At 34.6% G+C, this 18,728-nt stretch overlaps 1 protein-coding gene across 1 annotated transcript; it reads left to right on the forward strand.

Annotated features, from left to right (window-relative positions):
* Nucleotides 1-4,676: 4,676 nt before the first annotated feature.
* LOC145049989 (uncharacterized) lies at nucleotides 4,677-6,966 on the forward strand. Its single transcript, XM_078998316.1, has 4 exons — nucleotides 4,677-5,621; nucleotides 5,711-5,960; nucleotides 6,059-6,609; nucleotides 6,676-6,966. The coding sequence occupies exons 1-4, from the start codon at nucleotides 4,677-4,679 to the stop codon at nucleotides 6,964-6,966; spliced, it is 2,037 nt and encodes a 678-aa protein (XP_078854442.1).
* Nucleotides 6,967-18,728: the final 11,762 nt, after the last annotated feature.

Consider the following 18,728-nt stretch of genomic DNA (forward strand, 5'->3'; position numbering starts at 1 on the left):
TTTGTGAATAGATCTATTCGGAACTGACAATCTCACACCTAAACTGCTAGCTACAGTTAGGCAGTCATGCCTGGGGTGTCCTCAAGATTTAACTAGAGTGACAGTCTTGTCTGATTTGGGTCAACTATTTTGTAAAAAAAAGGTGGTAAAGCTCCTTGCAGAAATTACATAGAAAACTTTTTTTTAACAGGAATGAAGAGTTGTGCATAAAGTATATAAGCATGTACCTAACTAAAGAAGTAAAGGTCGGTCCACAAATGTTCCACATGAGAAATTCCAGGAAACAATACAGATTTGATGTTCCCCGTCAATTTAGGCTCAATCCCTGCTTTATTTAAGGAGTCAAGACATTCAAAGAAAAAATTATTTTCTATAAGACCTCTTAACTCCAAATCCACCAGTTTTGGGCAGGAAATCTTAACTATGCCACTCTGGCCCTCATCCATAAGCGCCACATTAAGAATGTTAAGCTTCTTGAGCTTCGGGCTAGAAATACAAAGAAGATCAAGTTTGCATAGCATGCAGTCTAACAAACCCAGATACTCAAGCGAAGGTCAGCTTTCCAGAAAACCTTTTACCACATTACCGTCTCTCAAGTCAATATAGGCCAAATAAAGATCCTTAAGCCCAAGAAACCCCATAATATTAGGCAACTTTAGACCATGATAATTCAAATCCAACATTAATGCCTCCAAGGAACAACAAGTCACAAGACAATGGGGCAGCTCGACATCCTCATTCTCCTCTTTAGGGTAAAACATCAACTGAAGTTGTTTGATGTTAATTGTAACGGCCATGTGAACCCACCGCCTTACTGTAGACATATTATAGTAATCATAACAATCTAAACTAAAACGATATAAATCGACGGATCTGTTTGCTAAAACCCAAAACACAAAGTCTTTGAGTTCGTCTTTTTTTAATTTATCTTCTCGGTGAAATCGAGAAAATAAGTCTAGAGAGGGAATTGAAGTCCACAAATACATCCATCGTCTGGACAAAATGCTGGTTTGAATTATTTCTTCTGTAAAGAAAATAAAGGAAAGAATCAATAAAAGAATAGAATCCGACATGTTACTGATGAAATCGACCCCATCTTCAGATTTTGTTGTCTTTAGATGTTCAGATTTTTTCATGCCTTTTCGGAGATATGAATAAGAAATTATTTAGAAACACAGACAGATATCAAATCACACACAACACAGTTTCCAGTGATTTCTCTCTTTGGTCACTCATATATTCTACATTCATATACATAAAATGGAATGATGCACTCTTATCACGCCAGGTTTTAAAGGTTACCCAAGATTTTCACCCTTTATTATATATATAAACTAGGAGAATGTATGCGCGTTGCGCAGTAACACATGTTTATTTGAAGTCTTACAAATATATGTTTTTTTGATTTAAATATAACAATAACGTTGTTGTTAAATTTGATACAATAATTCGTAAAATAAATTGATCTAATATATTGATTATTTTGAATTATATGATAATATATACATCTATTATAACTCTATAATCTCAATCTTTTGAATGACTTCTACCCGCGAATTACACATGAATAAAATTAAATATAATATATGGTTTAATTTTATTTATATTTGTTGTTATTGTTAATTAATTTTTTAAAATTTGTTTGCTTAATATTTTAATTTTTGTCATTATAATTATTTAAAATATCAAACATTCTTTTTTGATTTTAAAGGTAACAATATAATTATTTATATAGATTTATTTGTAACAATTATTATTGTAAGTTATTTTAAGCTACTTATTTGAAATTTCTTAAAGATTATAAAGATACTTTAGAAAATATTTTAGTTAAATTGTGATTACAATTTAGTTTTTGCATTTATCACTATAGTTTATCGCTTTTAACTATTTATAAAATATTCTTTGGTTTATTAAATAGAACTGAAATTTATATTTAAGTTGACACTGTAATGTTATATTTTAATTAACTATTTAAGTATTTTGTCCAAACTGTACAAAAGTTATAGCTTTAAGCTGATAATGGTTTACATACAACAATATTTTAACTCTAATAAATTAAGTATAATATATTAAAAGTAAAAGACATAACTTAATATGTAGTTGTAAAGATATTATCTTAAAACTGAAATTTACTTTATTTATGATTACACTTTAGGTTTGATATTTATCTATCCTTATTAACCAACTTATAATCATTATTAGAAAGACACTACAATTTATCACTTTTAACTATTTACAAAATATTTTTTTGGGTTGTTTAAGTTACACTAAAATTTATATTTAAGTTGACCATGTAATGTTATACTTAAATTAATAATTTAAGTATTTTATACAAATTGTTCCAAATTTGTATCTTTAAAATGATAATGGTTTACATCCAACAATATATTAAAACAAATAAATTAAGTATAATATGTTAATAGTTAACGAACATAACTTTATAAGTAGAAGTAAATATATTATTTTAATATAAAAATTTAGTTTATATATGATACACTTTATGTTGGATATTTATCTAACCTTATTAAACAACTTATAATTATTATTAAAAAGAAATTGAAAAGTCATGAGAGTTTCAAATTAATATGGTGAAAGGAAAACTGCATGAGAGTTTCAAATCAATACAGAGAAAGGAAAAATGCTTCATTTATAAAGATATAAAGATTCATACAAATTTATGCAAATGCAACCATTTATCAATCTTTTATTAAATTTTGTATTTTAACTTTATATATTATTAATTTACGCATGCATAGTGATAATGTTCTGTATTCAGAAAATAAATTAGTTTATTACCTATATATATATATATATATATATATATACCATTAAATATTATATTTTGATGGAATAAATATAGACATATAGTTAATGAACAAAGTATTATCCCAATAGAGCATTTAATATGTAGGCCTAACCAAATTGGAGTTTAGGTTGGACACATCCCAAGACCTATTATATACATATATATATATATATATATATATATATATATATATATATATATATATATATGTGTGTGTGTGTGTGTGTGTGTGTGTGTGTGTGTGAGGCCCGGTGCACAAAATATATGGTTAGTAATCTAAAACATGTTTGAAACTGAATCGTTTGTTTTAAATCTATCTTAAACCGGTTTACGTATTTTGATATGGGAACCGGTTTGGGTTAAACCGGTTTTCAAATTTATAAAAAAACAAATTTTCATATTTTTTTTAAATATTATTTTTAGACAAAATTACACTGATGGTCCCTGTGGTTGGCACGAGAGACCAAAGATAGTCCTTATGAGGAATTTTGGACGAGTATGGTCCCTGTGGTTCCAAATTGTTGCACGAATAGTCCTTATGACATACTCCGTTTAATTGTTGCCGTTTATCTAAATCACGTGACCCTCACACGAGGGTATTTTCGTCATTTGCTTTGTTACACGAAATGATCATATACATAAATGATCCTTACATCCAGCTGCCATTTACGTTGCCCCAAGAAATCGTCCCTTTCTTTTCTCCTCTGGTTTGTCATCTTCGTCACTGCAAAACATCAAACGGAAACTAGGGTTTTCATCTTCATCATTTGCAATGGTTCTAACTTTGTGGCATGTCCGTTCAAAATTCTCAGAAAATCCTGACCTGATCAAAGCTTATGGTGAGTGATCAGTTAACAACTTCCAATTTTGTTAAGTAATTTATGCACATTCAATTTTGAGACTTCATTCTTTCCTCATATCATTATTTATTTGTTTTTCAGTTGAGTTAAGTAGTTTTTGCACATTCAAGATTCACCATGGGGGTATGTTCACAAAATACCCAGGAAGACGTTACGTTGGTGGGAGTATTGACTATGTTGACTACGTAGACATGGACGTGTTCTCCGTACATGAGTTAGACGATATGATGAAGGAGATAGGTTATATCAACGGTGAGCCTATCTACTACCACTTCTTGATTCCAGAGATTGAAATCGATTATGGGTTACTTCCTTTAGGTAATGACTCAGACGTACTTTTGTTAAGTAAGCATGTCGCTAATCATAAAGAGATTATGGTGTATACTGAACATGGAACTACTAGACTCCATACATACTTTATGTCTCCAAATAAGGTCGTATTGGAAGAAATCAATGAGCCTATTTCTCCGGAACTCAATCGAAAAAAGTTTACAAGTACAGAGGTAGGATCATGTAGTAGAAAATTGGACTTGAATGAGAACTATGACTTTTCTAGGTCTGTTGTACCTTTTGGACATTTTGATAGAGATGTATTGAAAGATGTTGGAGTTCAGCCTGCAAGTGAGGAGCTTAACAAAGCCCAAGATGTTGGACCTTCAGAAGACTTTGATCCTTTCTTTTATATGGATCATAATGATTACCAACAGATGGGGGACGATGATTACCAACAGGTGGGGGACAATGAAGAAATTGGAGATGCTATTAGTGATGAGACTAGTACCAATGGAAGTATAAGCGGGGATAGTGACTTTTTAGTGGATGAACTTAATATGGTGGAGGATGTCGAAGTGAATATGAAAGACTTCCACAGTGGTGTTTATTCTTTTCCAAATCTAGATAACCACCAATCATTCAATGCACCTGATGTCACAGTTGATGACGATTTGGAGGTGATAGATACATAGTTGTTTGAATCAGCTGGTGTAGAAGAAGATGAGAGGAAGAAGTTAATGAGAAGGTTAAACAAACCAACCACGTGTTCATCAGGAGTAGTACATGAAAATGCATTCTATCTGGGTCAAATATTTAAGTCCTCATCAGAAGCAAAGGACTACATTAAAATGCATTCAATTCGAACTAGGAGAAACATTTATTTTGCAAAAAATGATAAACAAAGAATTAGGGCAAAATGCAGGGGTGTGGTCCCAGAAATGGCAGGTGGGCCATGGACAAAAAGTAGAATCAAATGCAAGGACAAAACAGTAAGTTCACAAAAAGCAACATGCCCTTGGGTGGTATTAATTTCTAGATCTGATGAAGAAAGCGATTGGATGGTGAAAACTTTGGTTCATGAGCATAGATGTGTGCAGTCAAGATCTATTAAAGCGTGTACTTCTAAGTTTCTTGCAACCACCATTCTTCAACAAGTGGAAGGAAACCCAACTATCCCAGTCAAAGCTTTGCGTGTAGAGTTACAAAAGACATACGAGGTGGGGATGTCAAGAATGAAGGTCTTTAGGGCTAAACAGCTTGCACAGAAACATGTTCACGGAGATTATGAAAAGCAATACAGCCTTCTCAGGGATTATGTACTAGAATTACAACAGTGCAACCCAGGAACAACTGTGAAGATTGATGTATACAGTGAACCAAATGCAAACTTGGAAACTAGGATGTTTAAGAGAATTTATGTCTGTTTAGGTGCATTAAAACTGGGTTTTAAGGCAGGTTTAAGAGATTTCTTAGGATTTGATGGGGCTTTCATGAAGGGACCTTACCCTGGACAGGTTCTCACTGCTGTGGGTCTTGATTCCAATAATGGGATCTACCCACTAGCATATGCCATAGTTGAAGCCGAGAACAAAAGCTCATGGAGTTGGTTTCTAGAGTGTCTAGGTGAAGATTTGGAGCTGTCTACAAATTCAAACTTCACATTTATTTCTGACAGGCAAAAGGTTAGTCTTCTTATGATACTTGTTCATGACATCTGTGTAATTTTGTCTGCTACCTTTAAAAAATAACAATTTTGTTACTTGTTTATTAGGGGATTTTACCTGCTATTGCCAACCTATTCCCTAGCGCTGAACACAGGTTTTGTTTAAGACATATTCACGAAAACATGAAGCTACAATGGAGGGGGAAGGAGCACAGAGATCATTTATGGGAATGTGCAACAGCAACAACAGTTAGACACTTTGACAGATTCATGGAAGATTTTAACAAGTTCAATTCAAAGGCATGTGATTGGTTAAAGAAAATTCCACCCAAACATTGGGCCAGAGCACATATGTCAGGTATATTTACCCTTATATAACAGTTAGACACCTTGACATATTCAAGGAAGATTTACACTTTGACAGATTCTTATAAGATATTTTGTTGCATTGTACAGGAAGAGCACATACAGATATTTTGTTGAATAATTTATGTGAAGTTTTCAACTCAAAGTTGTTAGATGCTCGAGACAAACCTATAATTACATGTTTAGAATATATTAGGGAATACTTAATGAAACGAATTTGTATTGTGCAAAATGTGATAGATAAGTCTCAAGGGCCTCTTACCCCAACAGCCACAAAACTTTTAGATGGAGTTAAGAAAGATGCTTCTCAATACACTTGCATATTTAATGGTGCTGAGAAGACTCAAGTTACTGGGACAATGGGGGAACAATTTGTGGTTAATTGGAGGGACAGGAACTGTAGTTGCAGGCATACAGAGATCACTGGGATACCATGCTCTCATCTTGTTAGTGCCATTTGGGATAAGGTTGAGCATGGGGCAAAAAATGTCCCACCTCTTGAGGAGTGGGTACATCCATGTTATAGGTTAAGCACATGGAATGAAATGTACAAGTACAAAGTTCAACCAATCAATGGAAGAAGTATGTGGCCAAAGTCAGCTTGCCCCACAACACTAACACCCCCCAAACATACTACACAGGTAAATAATTTTCAATTTACAAGTTAGTATACGTTTATATTGTTTTATAATTTATTAATTATGCAGGTGGGGAGACCAAAAAAGAAGAGAAAGAGAGCTCAAACTGAAGAACCAAATAATCAAGGTAAAAGTTTGACCAGGAAGTTCCTTACAGTTACTTGTAGCAAATGCAAGAACAAGGGTCACAACTCTAGGAGTTGCAAGGGACAAGGGGGACAAACTGAAGTTAGAAATGTGGTGGCAGGGGGCAAGAAGCTTAGCAAGGCAAAGAAGCAGGGAGATGGAAAAAAGGAGAAACCCAAAATGAAGGAGAAAACCAAACTTAAGGATAAATCCAAAATGAAGGAAAAAGTTTGATTTGTTGTCTTTTGTGTTGTTTGTTATGGAACCTTAGAAAGGTCTTTTGTGTTGTTTGTTTTGGTACCTTAGAAAGGTCAGACTAAGTTGGTTATTGTGTGTCTTTATCTTTTGTTGGTATTATGGTTCACACAGGGTGCTAGACTAAGATGGTTCTTTTGGTTATGATACATTAGTCTGCAAGCTCTTTTGATATTTTTTTGGTATTATGACTTTGCACTTTAAGGTTATGTAATGAACTTTATGACTATGCAAAAGTTTGCATTTTATTTTTGAACATTTCTAATGTTGTTATGGCTTTACAATGGTTCACACATTATACTACAATGGTCTAAACCCTATAAAAACCTTTCACTTTCATTTTTTATACTTTAATGGATCTGGATAGTTCATTAAGCAAACCAATATTTTACACTCATTACGTTACAGACCAATATTTGTCAATGGTTGCAGACTAAAAGTTTCCCAAATAAAAAGCATTCCATTCATACATACGAACATTTCTTACATCACAAACAAAAAAACGAAATCATCTTCAAATTAATAGTACTATCTGATTCTACCCACAAGCAAAAGAACCATCATCTATCTACCCACAAGCAAAAGAACCATCATCTCCAGACTAATACTATTAGCATCTTTTGTACACATACATGAAAAAGAAAACCCAACTAAAAACTAGCATCATCTTCACTTTTTTTGCTTCAAAACTTGCTTGCAGCAGAGATTCTTGAAGCTTGTTCTTGGATCTTAGCAAACCTGGAATGACAGCCACAGCCCTTCGACACATGGGCTCATCAAACCATGCAATGAAACCGCAACTGCTAGGACATTTCCAAAACCTACGCCCTGGGTTGAGATCCGTCCATGATGTCACTACCACCGCTTGCCTTCCACAAAAACAATTTACCATTCTTATGCAAATTTTCTTACAAACACACAGAAGAGAGAAGAGAGAAGAGAGAAGGGAGAATAGAGGAGACGAAAAATTAAAGAAGGAAGTGACGGGGGTTTAATTTTTATAGGGAAAGGGACTATCTTTTGCAGATCATGAGAGGGAAGGGATAAGCAAATGACGAAAATACCCTTGTGTGAGGGTCACGTGATTTAGATAAACGGCAACAATTAAACGGAGTATGTCATAAGGACTATTCGTGCAACAATTTGGAACCACAGGGACCATACTCGTCCAAAATTCCTCATAAGGACTATCTTTGGTCTCTCGTGCCAACCACAGGGACCATCTGTGTAATTTTGTCTTATTTTTATCTATTATTTTTTCAATTTGTTGTTTATATAAGGTTTTAGATGTTACCCAAAGGCCTGTTTACACCTCTTGTATTATCCTGGATGCCTAGAGAATACTTTTTAAATTTCAAAAAGCATAAAATCACTATTTTGAACCCTCTAAACGGTTCTGGATCCCCAGCAAATACATTAATTTAAGGTTGTTAAAATTTCGATTTTGATTTTACGATTTTACTATTTTAAGATCCCACAAGTGAAAAATGATCCTGAGCACACCTCTTTAGTTTTACTATCCAGACAAGTATTAAAAATTCGTCTTTTCAACTTGCAACGAGCTTCACAAGTTGCAAGAAGTCTTCTAGAGCATCACCATTTTATCAATGCAACTCGAATTAGGCATATCATACCCATATTAATCAATTTGTAATCTTATGTCTAACTTGTACACGATCAAAATGATCTTAATTCTAATTAACATGATTTATTATTAATATTTATGGTTTGTAGCAACAAAAATTATGGGTAATTCTTAAGAAGTTAAAGTTGATTACACTATCTTGTTCGCAAATTTGAATATGAGTTCATTTGGCGGGATCTTATGATCCCGATCCGATCTTAGGGTACAATCTAGCAAAACATAAAACGATTTTAAGTAAGATCTCGATTTTGACAATCTTGCGTTAACTTACAGCATAACCATGAGTTTTACTTATTTGCCTGTTTCTGATCAACCATAAAAATTTCGTTAAATTCCGACATCTAAAGTGAGTTCGGTAAAATACGAAAAACTAACGAAAAAGTAGATTTTTTTTCAAACTGATCCTAATCGATTCTTATAGGTTTAGGTATTTTGGACTAAAATCGGTTTGAAACCGATCTAATTCATCTAATGTTGACTTTTTTTTTTACCCAAACCAGGTTTCCCGAAAAAAAAAATGTGGTTTATTCACCTCTACCCATTTATTTATTTCATGTATTTTTTAGGCCCAAATATGTCAGCGAGTTTAGAAAATCAGAAAAGACGAAGAAAAAGGTGTCTCTCAATCTCTCGTTTCACATAATCATATACATCCAACACATACAAATCAGTGGGTCGACATTATATCAGTCATAGTCACATAATTATATACATCCAACACATACAAATCAATGGGTTGACATTAGTGTATCCGACCTACTAGTGTGGTAAAACCACACACTCGAGTTGCTACTAACTCCTCACACTAATCATATCCCAAAAGATAACCCTAACTAATAATCAGGTTCTCAACCCATAATAAATGGTCCAAATATTCCTTTATCTTAATAAGGGCTAAAAGGTCATTTTGCCATTCCCATTCATAGTCGAACTTAACAATCCCAACCCTAATTGTCTAAGGCCCAAAAGAATGGCCCAATCGGTGTTCTGACAGTACGCCTTGCGTAAACTCTCCTACGCCCCCGCCTACGGCTTGGTTCTTAAAGGAAAGGTTACGGGGCCTGAACCCTCTACACCCAACGTACAGAGCATTACACCCAGCGTAATACCCTGACGTCTAAAATCTAAGTGTCTTAATGCATTAAAACTTCACATCTAACTTCAGATCTAATCTTAATAAAACGTCTAAGGCCATAAAGTTGAAAACTTTATGCCTTTGCAGGGCTGCAAGGAGCCCAACATCAAAACCCTAACTTATTCAACCATTTACAACTCCAAATCTCTTGCATGGAAGAAAACAAAGGTTAAAACTTGCATTTTTATGACATAAAACACCCTAAAATTTCTGGAAGGAAAACCTAAAGGCTCTGGAGGATTCCATACTCACAAAGATCAAGGTTTTTGGAAAAAAAAAAGTGTGTAAATCTAAGCTTGAACAAGATCTAAAGAAATATGCATCAAGGTTGTAGCTTTATACCTCTAAAAGATGCACAAGGTTGAGTAATTGTTGGGTCCAAAGACTTTAGAGCAAAGCCACTTCTTTGATGATCTTCCTTCATAAACAAGAATACACAAAACTCACTCAAAAGCTTCAAATCTCACTCTCAAGGCTAGGGTTTTGATCTTAGGGTTTAGAGGAATGGACGTTGGAGGTAAGAACGGGTTTGAGGTCATAATGATCTTTAAATAGGGTCTAAACCATAAAAATTAGGGTTTGTCTCCTGCTTGCATACGACCAGAGTACATACACATACCCCCACTGTCCATCAGAAACTCCACAATCACATTCAAAGTCCTACACCTGTCGTACCTGACTCATATGCCCAGCGTACGAACCTATTTTGCCAACTTTTAAGAAGTAAATCTAGAAAGAGAATTTACCTGGAACACTTGTGTTACATTATATTAATTTTTTAATTAATATAATTTTCGGAGGTGCCATTCTCTTTTACCAAAAAAAAACATTTTGAAGGACATAATTTTATATTTTGTATAGGGCCAAATCAGATTGAATCGACCCTGTAATATGCCATTAATATAAACAAATTTACATTTATATAATAAAATATTTTTACTCTTTACCCTTCCAAATGTTATTACTTATTGAAAAATTAAAATTATGACTTTAGGTATTCTCGCGGTATTTGAAATGATTTATCATATGATTTTTGAATATATTTTATTAAAAAATTACCGAGCATCTTTAGAAGAAAAGAAAGTATTATAACACTTTTTTTTTACTAATGACAAACCAAATTTTATGAGCATAAGCACTTAAATTTAATCAACTTACAATATGATGGATTAAAACCGATCTCAACAATATATTATTATGCTTAATGAGCTTAGTCATTTAAATTTTGTTTTCGGCTCAATGCGGAACCAAACGGTACCATGCTCATCCTTAATTTTTATACAATCGAATTGAATTTGTTATCACATTGATAAAACAACTCTTTATTAAATAAATAAATAACAACAAACTTTTTATTTTACATATAATAAATTAATAACAAGATAAAAGAAAAATGCATAAATTTAAACTCCAAGTAAAAAAATATTATATACAATATGTTACTATCCAAATAATATACTAAAAATATGTAAGTTTTAAAGTTGAAACAACATTCACTGGGATAGTTTAAAATATTACTTAAATCATTTTCATTTAATCAAAATACTTTGAGATTTTAATTGCAAAAAATCATATGGTCTTATAGTTTCAAAACAAGTTTGAAAGCTCAAAATTGGTTCAAAAGTTCAAAATTAGTGAGGATGTGACATTACAATAGCATAAAAAAGTACAAGATAACAATACAAGGTGTGGCCTTCAAAACATTCTTGCTATCTTCTCTCCTTATCTCTAATATATTTAATAGAAGCACACATGAAAATAAGTTAGACAATAGAATTGCTAGTCAGATTACCTTGGATTGGTTCATCTAGAGTTAGAAGATAGCAATTTATCTTACTTGAATCAAACCTCTAAAATCAATAAAAACATCATATATCAAATTAGGGTTCTAAGGACCCAAACCAAACCAGAAAGGCTATTATATAACCCATAACTCCAAACATTTCCAGAAGAGTAAATAATGGTTATTAAAGATTGAGAAATTCAAATCCAAACTTTAAAATGGTAAATGAGGAATAACACATAGTATAATATGCAATGCATTTCATTATCAATCACATAAATTCCAAGCTCACTAAAGTAGATGGTTATGGAATGGACCTCATGAGTAATCCTCCCTTTTGTTCATTTATAAATTAATAACACTAGTAAACCATCACACTAGGCCACAAAAAGGGCAGCTAGCCTAGAATGTACTACATAAGGATTATTTGGAAATCTACTCATACAATGATATATTTTCCACTAATTGTCAAATATCGCACAAATATAATGAAGGACACCTACAATCTCGCATCCTAAATGTGTGTACATGAAGGATGCTAAATAAATTTCAAGTTAACACTAATAACACAAAGAGCAACATGATTTCCAAAAGAGGTTCCATGTAATGCACACTTAATACTCATAGTAAACATATTGCACATAAGGAAACATAATATAACTTAAAAATAACTCAAAGCATATAAAACATATAACAGCTTAGAAAACTCCAAAAAGAAATCAATATAAGGATGTGTACTCCCGGTAAGCTCACCTCAAGGGTTAGCAATGCAACAACTCCTTCTAAGCTTGATGCTATTTAATACCTACATATTATTTCAAACATAGGCTACTAAGTGACCAAAATACTCCTACATTTCATACTTTTTCTTAAGTCAAATAACCCATTTTCTAACGTCTATTCAGATATAGGGTCTAATATAGATGATGGAAGCGAATCCAACCTCAAATGCATACGTTATGGAAAAGTAACATATGGTGATAAGAGAACACACAATCCATGTGTTTTTATGACTTCAAAAGCACATAGCCTATATGCATTTTTCATACAACCCAAAAGATCCAAGTTTTCTCATTACAGCATTGGTCTTTGCCAAGATGCTTTAGGTCTTTTATATATCGACTGATACAAACTTTTATTGACTAATTGCATGATTACATTGATTTATGAACTTCATCATTCCTTTACTTGATCGATCAATTTCATTAAAACAAGTCTAAAAATTTCATGTTATTTAAAAATTCTATTTAGAGCGGTTATTGACCTTTTTTTGCACAAATATCAACAAATTATCAATGTAATAAATCCAATATATATAAAAATCATATAACTATACATTAAACATAAGTTTATATTCTTAATCCACGTCAAGTGAGTGTGACTCCTTTATTACAACTAAGGACTCATATATATTCTCATTTTATGGTTCCCATGTAACACTCAATCCTTACAATTAAAACTCTTTTCATAATTAAAAAATTCTGTTTTGGGAAGTGTAGTCCTACGTGGGGCTTAGGGTAGTCTCCTACGCAGCACGTAGGATGGAATCCTAATGCGGGGACTTAATGATCTACGTACGACATAGATCAAGTTACACATCACGTAGCTGCCTAGAAACAAAACTCTAATCTTTGAGGTTTGATCCCTATTTAAAGGCTCTAACTCTCTTGAGGCCCATCCATCCTCAACCTCCATCCTCCCAAACATCCCCTTCGAAACTTTAATCCCATTTTTGAGAGTTTTGAGCCTTGAGTGTGTTTTGTGTTTACTTATGAAGGAGGAAGAATATTGTGGAACCACTTAAGAGCTTAAATCAACTTAGACCCAAAAGTTTCATTCTCTCAACCATCTTCAGAAGGTATAAAATTCCCAACTTTATGTGTTTTTATGTTAGATCTAGTTATGCTTAGGATTTCATGTATTTTGTCCCCATAACCATGGTGTATGTGAGTAAGAGCCACTCTGGACCATTGCAGTGTCATTTCCAGGCTTTTTTAGGTTTGATAAGTCATAAAAATGATATATTGGTCACTTTCATTCATCTATGCATGAGATATGGAGCTTTAGGTAACTTGTTGGACTTATATTATGTTTTATGCCCTTAGTATGCATGCAAATGGATAAAGTTTAAGACTTCATCCATTAAGACATTTGTAAGAATAGAGATCTAGAAGGTGGAAGAGATTTTGGTCTGATTGAAAGACACAATGATTAAGTTAGAGTTTTAAGGGTTTACATAGGTCATAAATCCCCTTACGAGTGATGTAGAGCCCCCACCCCCCACCCCCTATTTTGCCACCTTAGGCTCTACGCACGACATAGAATGTTTGGAAGTCGTCTTTTAACTTCTTGACTATTAACCGTAGACTTTGACCAAGTTTGAATTTAGGACAAATGAAGTATTTTGGAGCTATAGTTTGAGACTCGGTCCCTGTTTGTTGAATATGTGACATGTGAAGCTGGTATTTGGATCAGTGATCAGTTCAACTATCTCTTAGACTTTAATGTAAGTTCTCCTTGCTTTACTTGTGGGTCGAAAGCACCAATGTCGACCACTAGGTTGTGCTATGTATCCTTGTGAATAGGATATTGTTATGTTGTAATGAATTGTTAGATTTGCTATATCTGTACTATTACCTAAACTTCTAGCTATTGATTATTGTTTACATATGTTGACATATTATGGTTGGGTTGAGGCAATCCACTTTGTGTTGATGGCCAAGATACCCTGTATTCCACTTGATATTGTAGGCCCAAGGGAGTGGTCCAACTTATGTTATAGGCTCGGTAGCGGTCCATCTTCGTGTTGTACGCCTTGTGTGTACATATTGTATTTATGTTATGTATGGGGTATTTTGGGGAAACTCATTAAGCTTTGGCTTACAGTTGTTGGTTTCATGGTTTCAGGTACTGATATATGTTTGAGAGATTTTTGGATACTCTAGTTTTATGGATTTGTCTTGAAACAATGGTTGATTGTATTTTGGTTGTGGAAATGTTTTACAAAAATGAAATTTTTTTATCATGATTTTTAGGATGTTACAAGTTGGTATCAAAGCCTTGGTTTGAGAGATTCAAATGAACACTTGTCTGACTCCAGACTCAAAATAAGGATCTTCAAAATATTTTCAAAAAAAATTAATTAACTCTGAAATGATCGATAAGGAGGATGTGATGTGTGTAACCAGCTGGAGGAGGCCAGGGCGGCACTTGACATCGTTATTGGTATGTATCCATTTATTATTATATCAAGTTATTTACTATATGCTTATGTTTGTATTTTTTATAGGTACCTTCTTAGTGAACTCCTTGCTTGCTCTTGTGCTTTTTGATTCGTGTGCAAGTCGGTCCTTTGTGTCTCAGTCCTTCTATAGGGATTCCAATATGACCCTTGGGGAGCTGGAGTATCTGTTGCGAGTTTCCATCGACAACAAACACATGATTTCTACTTCGATAATGTTTTGCGATGGTACTCTGAAGATTTTTGGGGTATCTTAACCGATTAACTTGATTCCCAACCCCATGTGTTATGTGTGCATGATTGTGGGGATGGATCAGTTAAGCAGATTTGGAGCCATGATCGATTGTGAGAGACAAACGGTGGTATTTCGAACCTTGAGTGAGGGAGAACTAACCATTTAATGTGAGGGTACTAGGGTTGGTTCAGATTTTTGTTCGGCTGCCAGGGTTTGACAGTATCTCTAGCATGGATGTTTAGGTTACCTTGTGTATGTGGTTGCTACTCGGGATTAAGGGAGAGTTTCGGTTTCAGATATGCCAATAGTTAGAGAATTCCTAGATGTATTCCTAGAGGATTTACCCGGTGTGCTTCCCGTTAGGCAGTTGGAGTTCAGGATCGATCTGATCCCCGGTGCGGACCCGATTGCTAAGGTGTTGTATCGCCTCACACCACTAGAGATGCATGAGTTTTCCTCTCAGCTTCAGGAGCTTTTAGGCAAGTAGTTCATCAGACCGAGGGTTTCACCCTAAGGAACACCAATTTTATTTGTGAAGAAGAAGGATGGGTCTCACCGTATGTGCATAGATTATCGGTAGTTGAACATGTTGACAGTGAATAAACATTACAAACTTCTTAGGATTGATGACCTATTCGATCAATTACAGGCTGCATCTTGGTTCTCCAAGATTCATCTGAGGTCGGGGTACCATCAGATGAGAGTCAGAGAGGAGGATATGGATAATACATCATTTCAAACTCGTTATAGTCCTTATGAGTTCGTTGTGATGTCGTTTGGGCTCACTAACGCACGAGCAACGATTATGGATTTGATGACCCAGGTATGCAGGCCGATGCTCGACCGGTCAGTTGTTGTTTTCATTAATGATATTATGGTCTACTCCAAGACTAGGGAACAACATGTGGAGCATCTTCAGGAATTACTTTGAGTACCGATATAAGAGATGTTTTATGCCAAGTTCTCCAAGTATGAGCTCTGGTTACGAGAGGTCCAGTTTTTGGAACACCTTGTCAATCAGAGCAGGATTATGGTCAACCCGGTGAAAATTGAGGCAGTTATGCAGTGGGAGGTGCCGAAGTGCCCATCTAATATTATGAGTTTTCTAGGGATGGATGGTTACTATAGCAAATTCATTTAGGATTTCTCCAATATTTTTGTTCCTCTGACTCGTCTGATGAAGAAGAGTGTGGATTTCCATTATGGGCCTAATAGTAGGATGTGTTTGAGAGCATAAGGAAGAAGTTATGTTAGGCCTCGGTATTGACCCTTCCTGAGGGTGTTGATGATTTTGCGGTATTTTGTGATGCATCGATCACAAGTCTAAGGGTAGTTCACAAGCAGTGGGGCAGGATCATTGCCTATGCATCTACACAGTTGAAGCCTCATGATGCTAGATACTTGAAACATCCTGATGTCAAGGTAATTTCAATTTCAACCCTATGTCGAATACTATTACATATTATCCCTTGGGTTTGAAAGGATTGCAAGAATGTCCCTTAGTGTCATTTTGGTAATTTTTGCAAAAAGGTAGTATGTTGGACGTATGAGTGTATGCTAAGCGTACTAAGGCGGACCCTAACATGTTGGGCATACATCGTGTATGTTGGACGTATGTGGTTAACCTCCAAACCCTAATTTTTAGGGTTTTGCCTATATATAAACATCATTATCTCTCATTTCTCATTCCCTTACCAGCCTCCATCTATGAAAATCGAACCCAAGCAAACCCTAAGTGAGAAGAGTGCATTTTGAGCCCATTGGTGTACTTTGGTGGTATTCTTGAAGAAGAAGCATAAGGTGGTGAGAAGAGCTTGGAACTTAGAATTATCTTGGATTTGAGATTACCTTCTTCTTAGCAACCTCTAGGAGGTAAAAAGTTCACAACTTGATCACTCTATCTTGTAGATCTTGCCATCTCTTCCTTTAAGACACTTTTGGTCCCAAATATGGTGATTCTTGAGCATGGCATGCTCTTGGCCAATGAGTCGTCCTTTAAAAGCTTAGGAGGGTCTTATTTCATAAAAATGTGGTCTTGATGGTTAGTTTTTATCCATGCATGCTATAGAAGGTCTTAAGGAATTTAGATGTTGAGATTTTGTGTATTAAGCACTTAATGGGCCTGCAAAGTCATAAAGTTGAAAACTTTATGACTATTGAGAGGATTTTAGCGTTGGATCTGACTTTGGACGTCAAACTTTGGAGTATTCAGCACTTAATGGGGAAAGGGCTGAACATGTGTGTATGTTGCGCGTACCAAGTGGTACGCTATGCATACACGGTCAACATCCCTCTATCTGGTCAACCGTTGAGTACGCCCCACGTACAGAAGAGTACGCCTAATGTACTAGGCTTGGTCGACTAAGCTGGGTTAGCTCGTCTAGGTTGACTCGGCTAGGTGCTGACTTGACTTCTGACGGTCACCAAGTTTGACCAAGGGTATTTTGGGGAAAATATTATTAACGTATAATGTTTTAACATTTAGGATTTGGGTTGAGTCGATGTTTGGGAGCAGAGTATTGATCAGCTATTTGTCAGACTGTAAGGTGAGTTTTCCTCACTCTACTTATGGGTTTAAGGCACCAAGGCAACCCATTGGATTGATATCCTAGTTTACCCTATGTTGCTATACTGTAGTGATCTGTTAGATCTATATCCTGACATTTATGATGTTTCTATGCAATAGTGATATGTTGTTCTGCCTGGTAGACTATCAACTATTTATATGATTATATGTTGTTGTCTATTTGTTATTTGTTATGTGCATGTCGACATGGTATGGTAGGGTTGAGACTGTACTGCTTCGTTTTGTAAGTCAACAAACCGGGCATGCCAACCGTAAGGTTGTAGGCCAGGGAATTCCAACCGGAAGGTTATGGGCCAGGGGTAATCCATCCAGGAGGTTGTGGAACCATTATGTATTGGGCATTCCACCTGTTGGTTTGAGGGTCAGAGCATTCCAACCATAGGATTGTGAGCCAAGGGTAATCCAACCAGGAGGTTGTGGACCCGATATATGTTTGATTATATGTTTGTGTGGTGGTACTTTGGGGGAACTCACTAAACCTTGGCTTATAGTTTTTAATTTGTGGTTTCAGGAACTTCTGCGGACCGTGGCAAGACGAAGGCATGACCGTACACATCTGCAACACGCGTAGATTCGGGCTAGACAATTAAGATATAATAAGCATTAAAAATGATTTTTTAGAAGATTATCTAGGATAAATAATTTTAACGAAAGTAATAGTTAGGGTCAACAACTGTAACGTATTTGACGTAATAAAGAAGAATTATATTAATATAATGTGTTTCATGATTATTATAATATAATAAAATGGGAAAAATAGCCGAATCGCCCGTAAATCATAAAAATAAGTGCGCCAAAACATATATATATATATATATATATATATATATATATATATATATATATGATTTTTATAAGATATAAAAGTCAGTCGCGCACAATGAATGTATGACGTAAAAAGCTACGAAGACAATGGTTAACTTTTAGCTAAAGCAACCAAAAAGAAAATTGTAGTACTCTTTGAAATAATAATTTTAAGTAAAAGAATGTCAAAAATGGGGTTCGTATGAAAGAGTTACGATATTAGCAAAAAATTATTTAATTTTATAAAAATATGGATGAAAAATAAAGTCAAAATTAGCTGACGAAGTCTAAACGAAAGTTGTAGATCCCGT

Source organism: Lactuca serriola, chromosome 5 (genome assembly GCF_051521515.1).
Source record: "Lactuca serriola cultivar US96UC23 chromosome 5, Lser_US96UC23_V15, whole genome shotgun sequence".
In the NCBI taxonomy this organism is placed as follows: domain Eukaryota; kingdom Viridiplantae; phylum Streptophyta; class Magnoliopsida; order Asterales; family Asteraceae; genus Lactuca; species Lactuca serriola.

What these genes read in the sequence shown, in the direction of transcription:
- LOC145049989 (XM_078998316.1), top strand. Translation starts at nt 4,677, where the DNA reads ATGAGAAGGTTAAACAAACCAACCACGTGTTCATCAGGAGTAGTACAT. An exon ending in GGCCAGAGCACATATGTCAG is followed by an intron (nt 5,961 to 6,058) that starts GTATATTTACCC and finishes TGCATTGTACAG; the next exon opens with GAAGAGCACATACAGATATT. An exon ending in CCCCCAAACATACTACACAG is followed by an intron (nt 6,610 to 6,675) that starts GTAAATAATTTT and finishes TTAATTATGCAG; the next exon opens with GTGGGGAGACCAAAAAAGAA.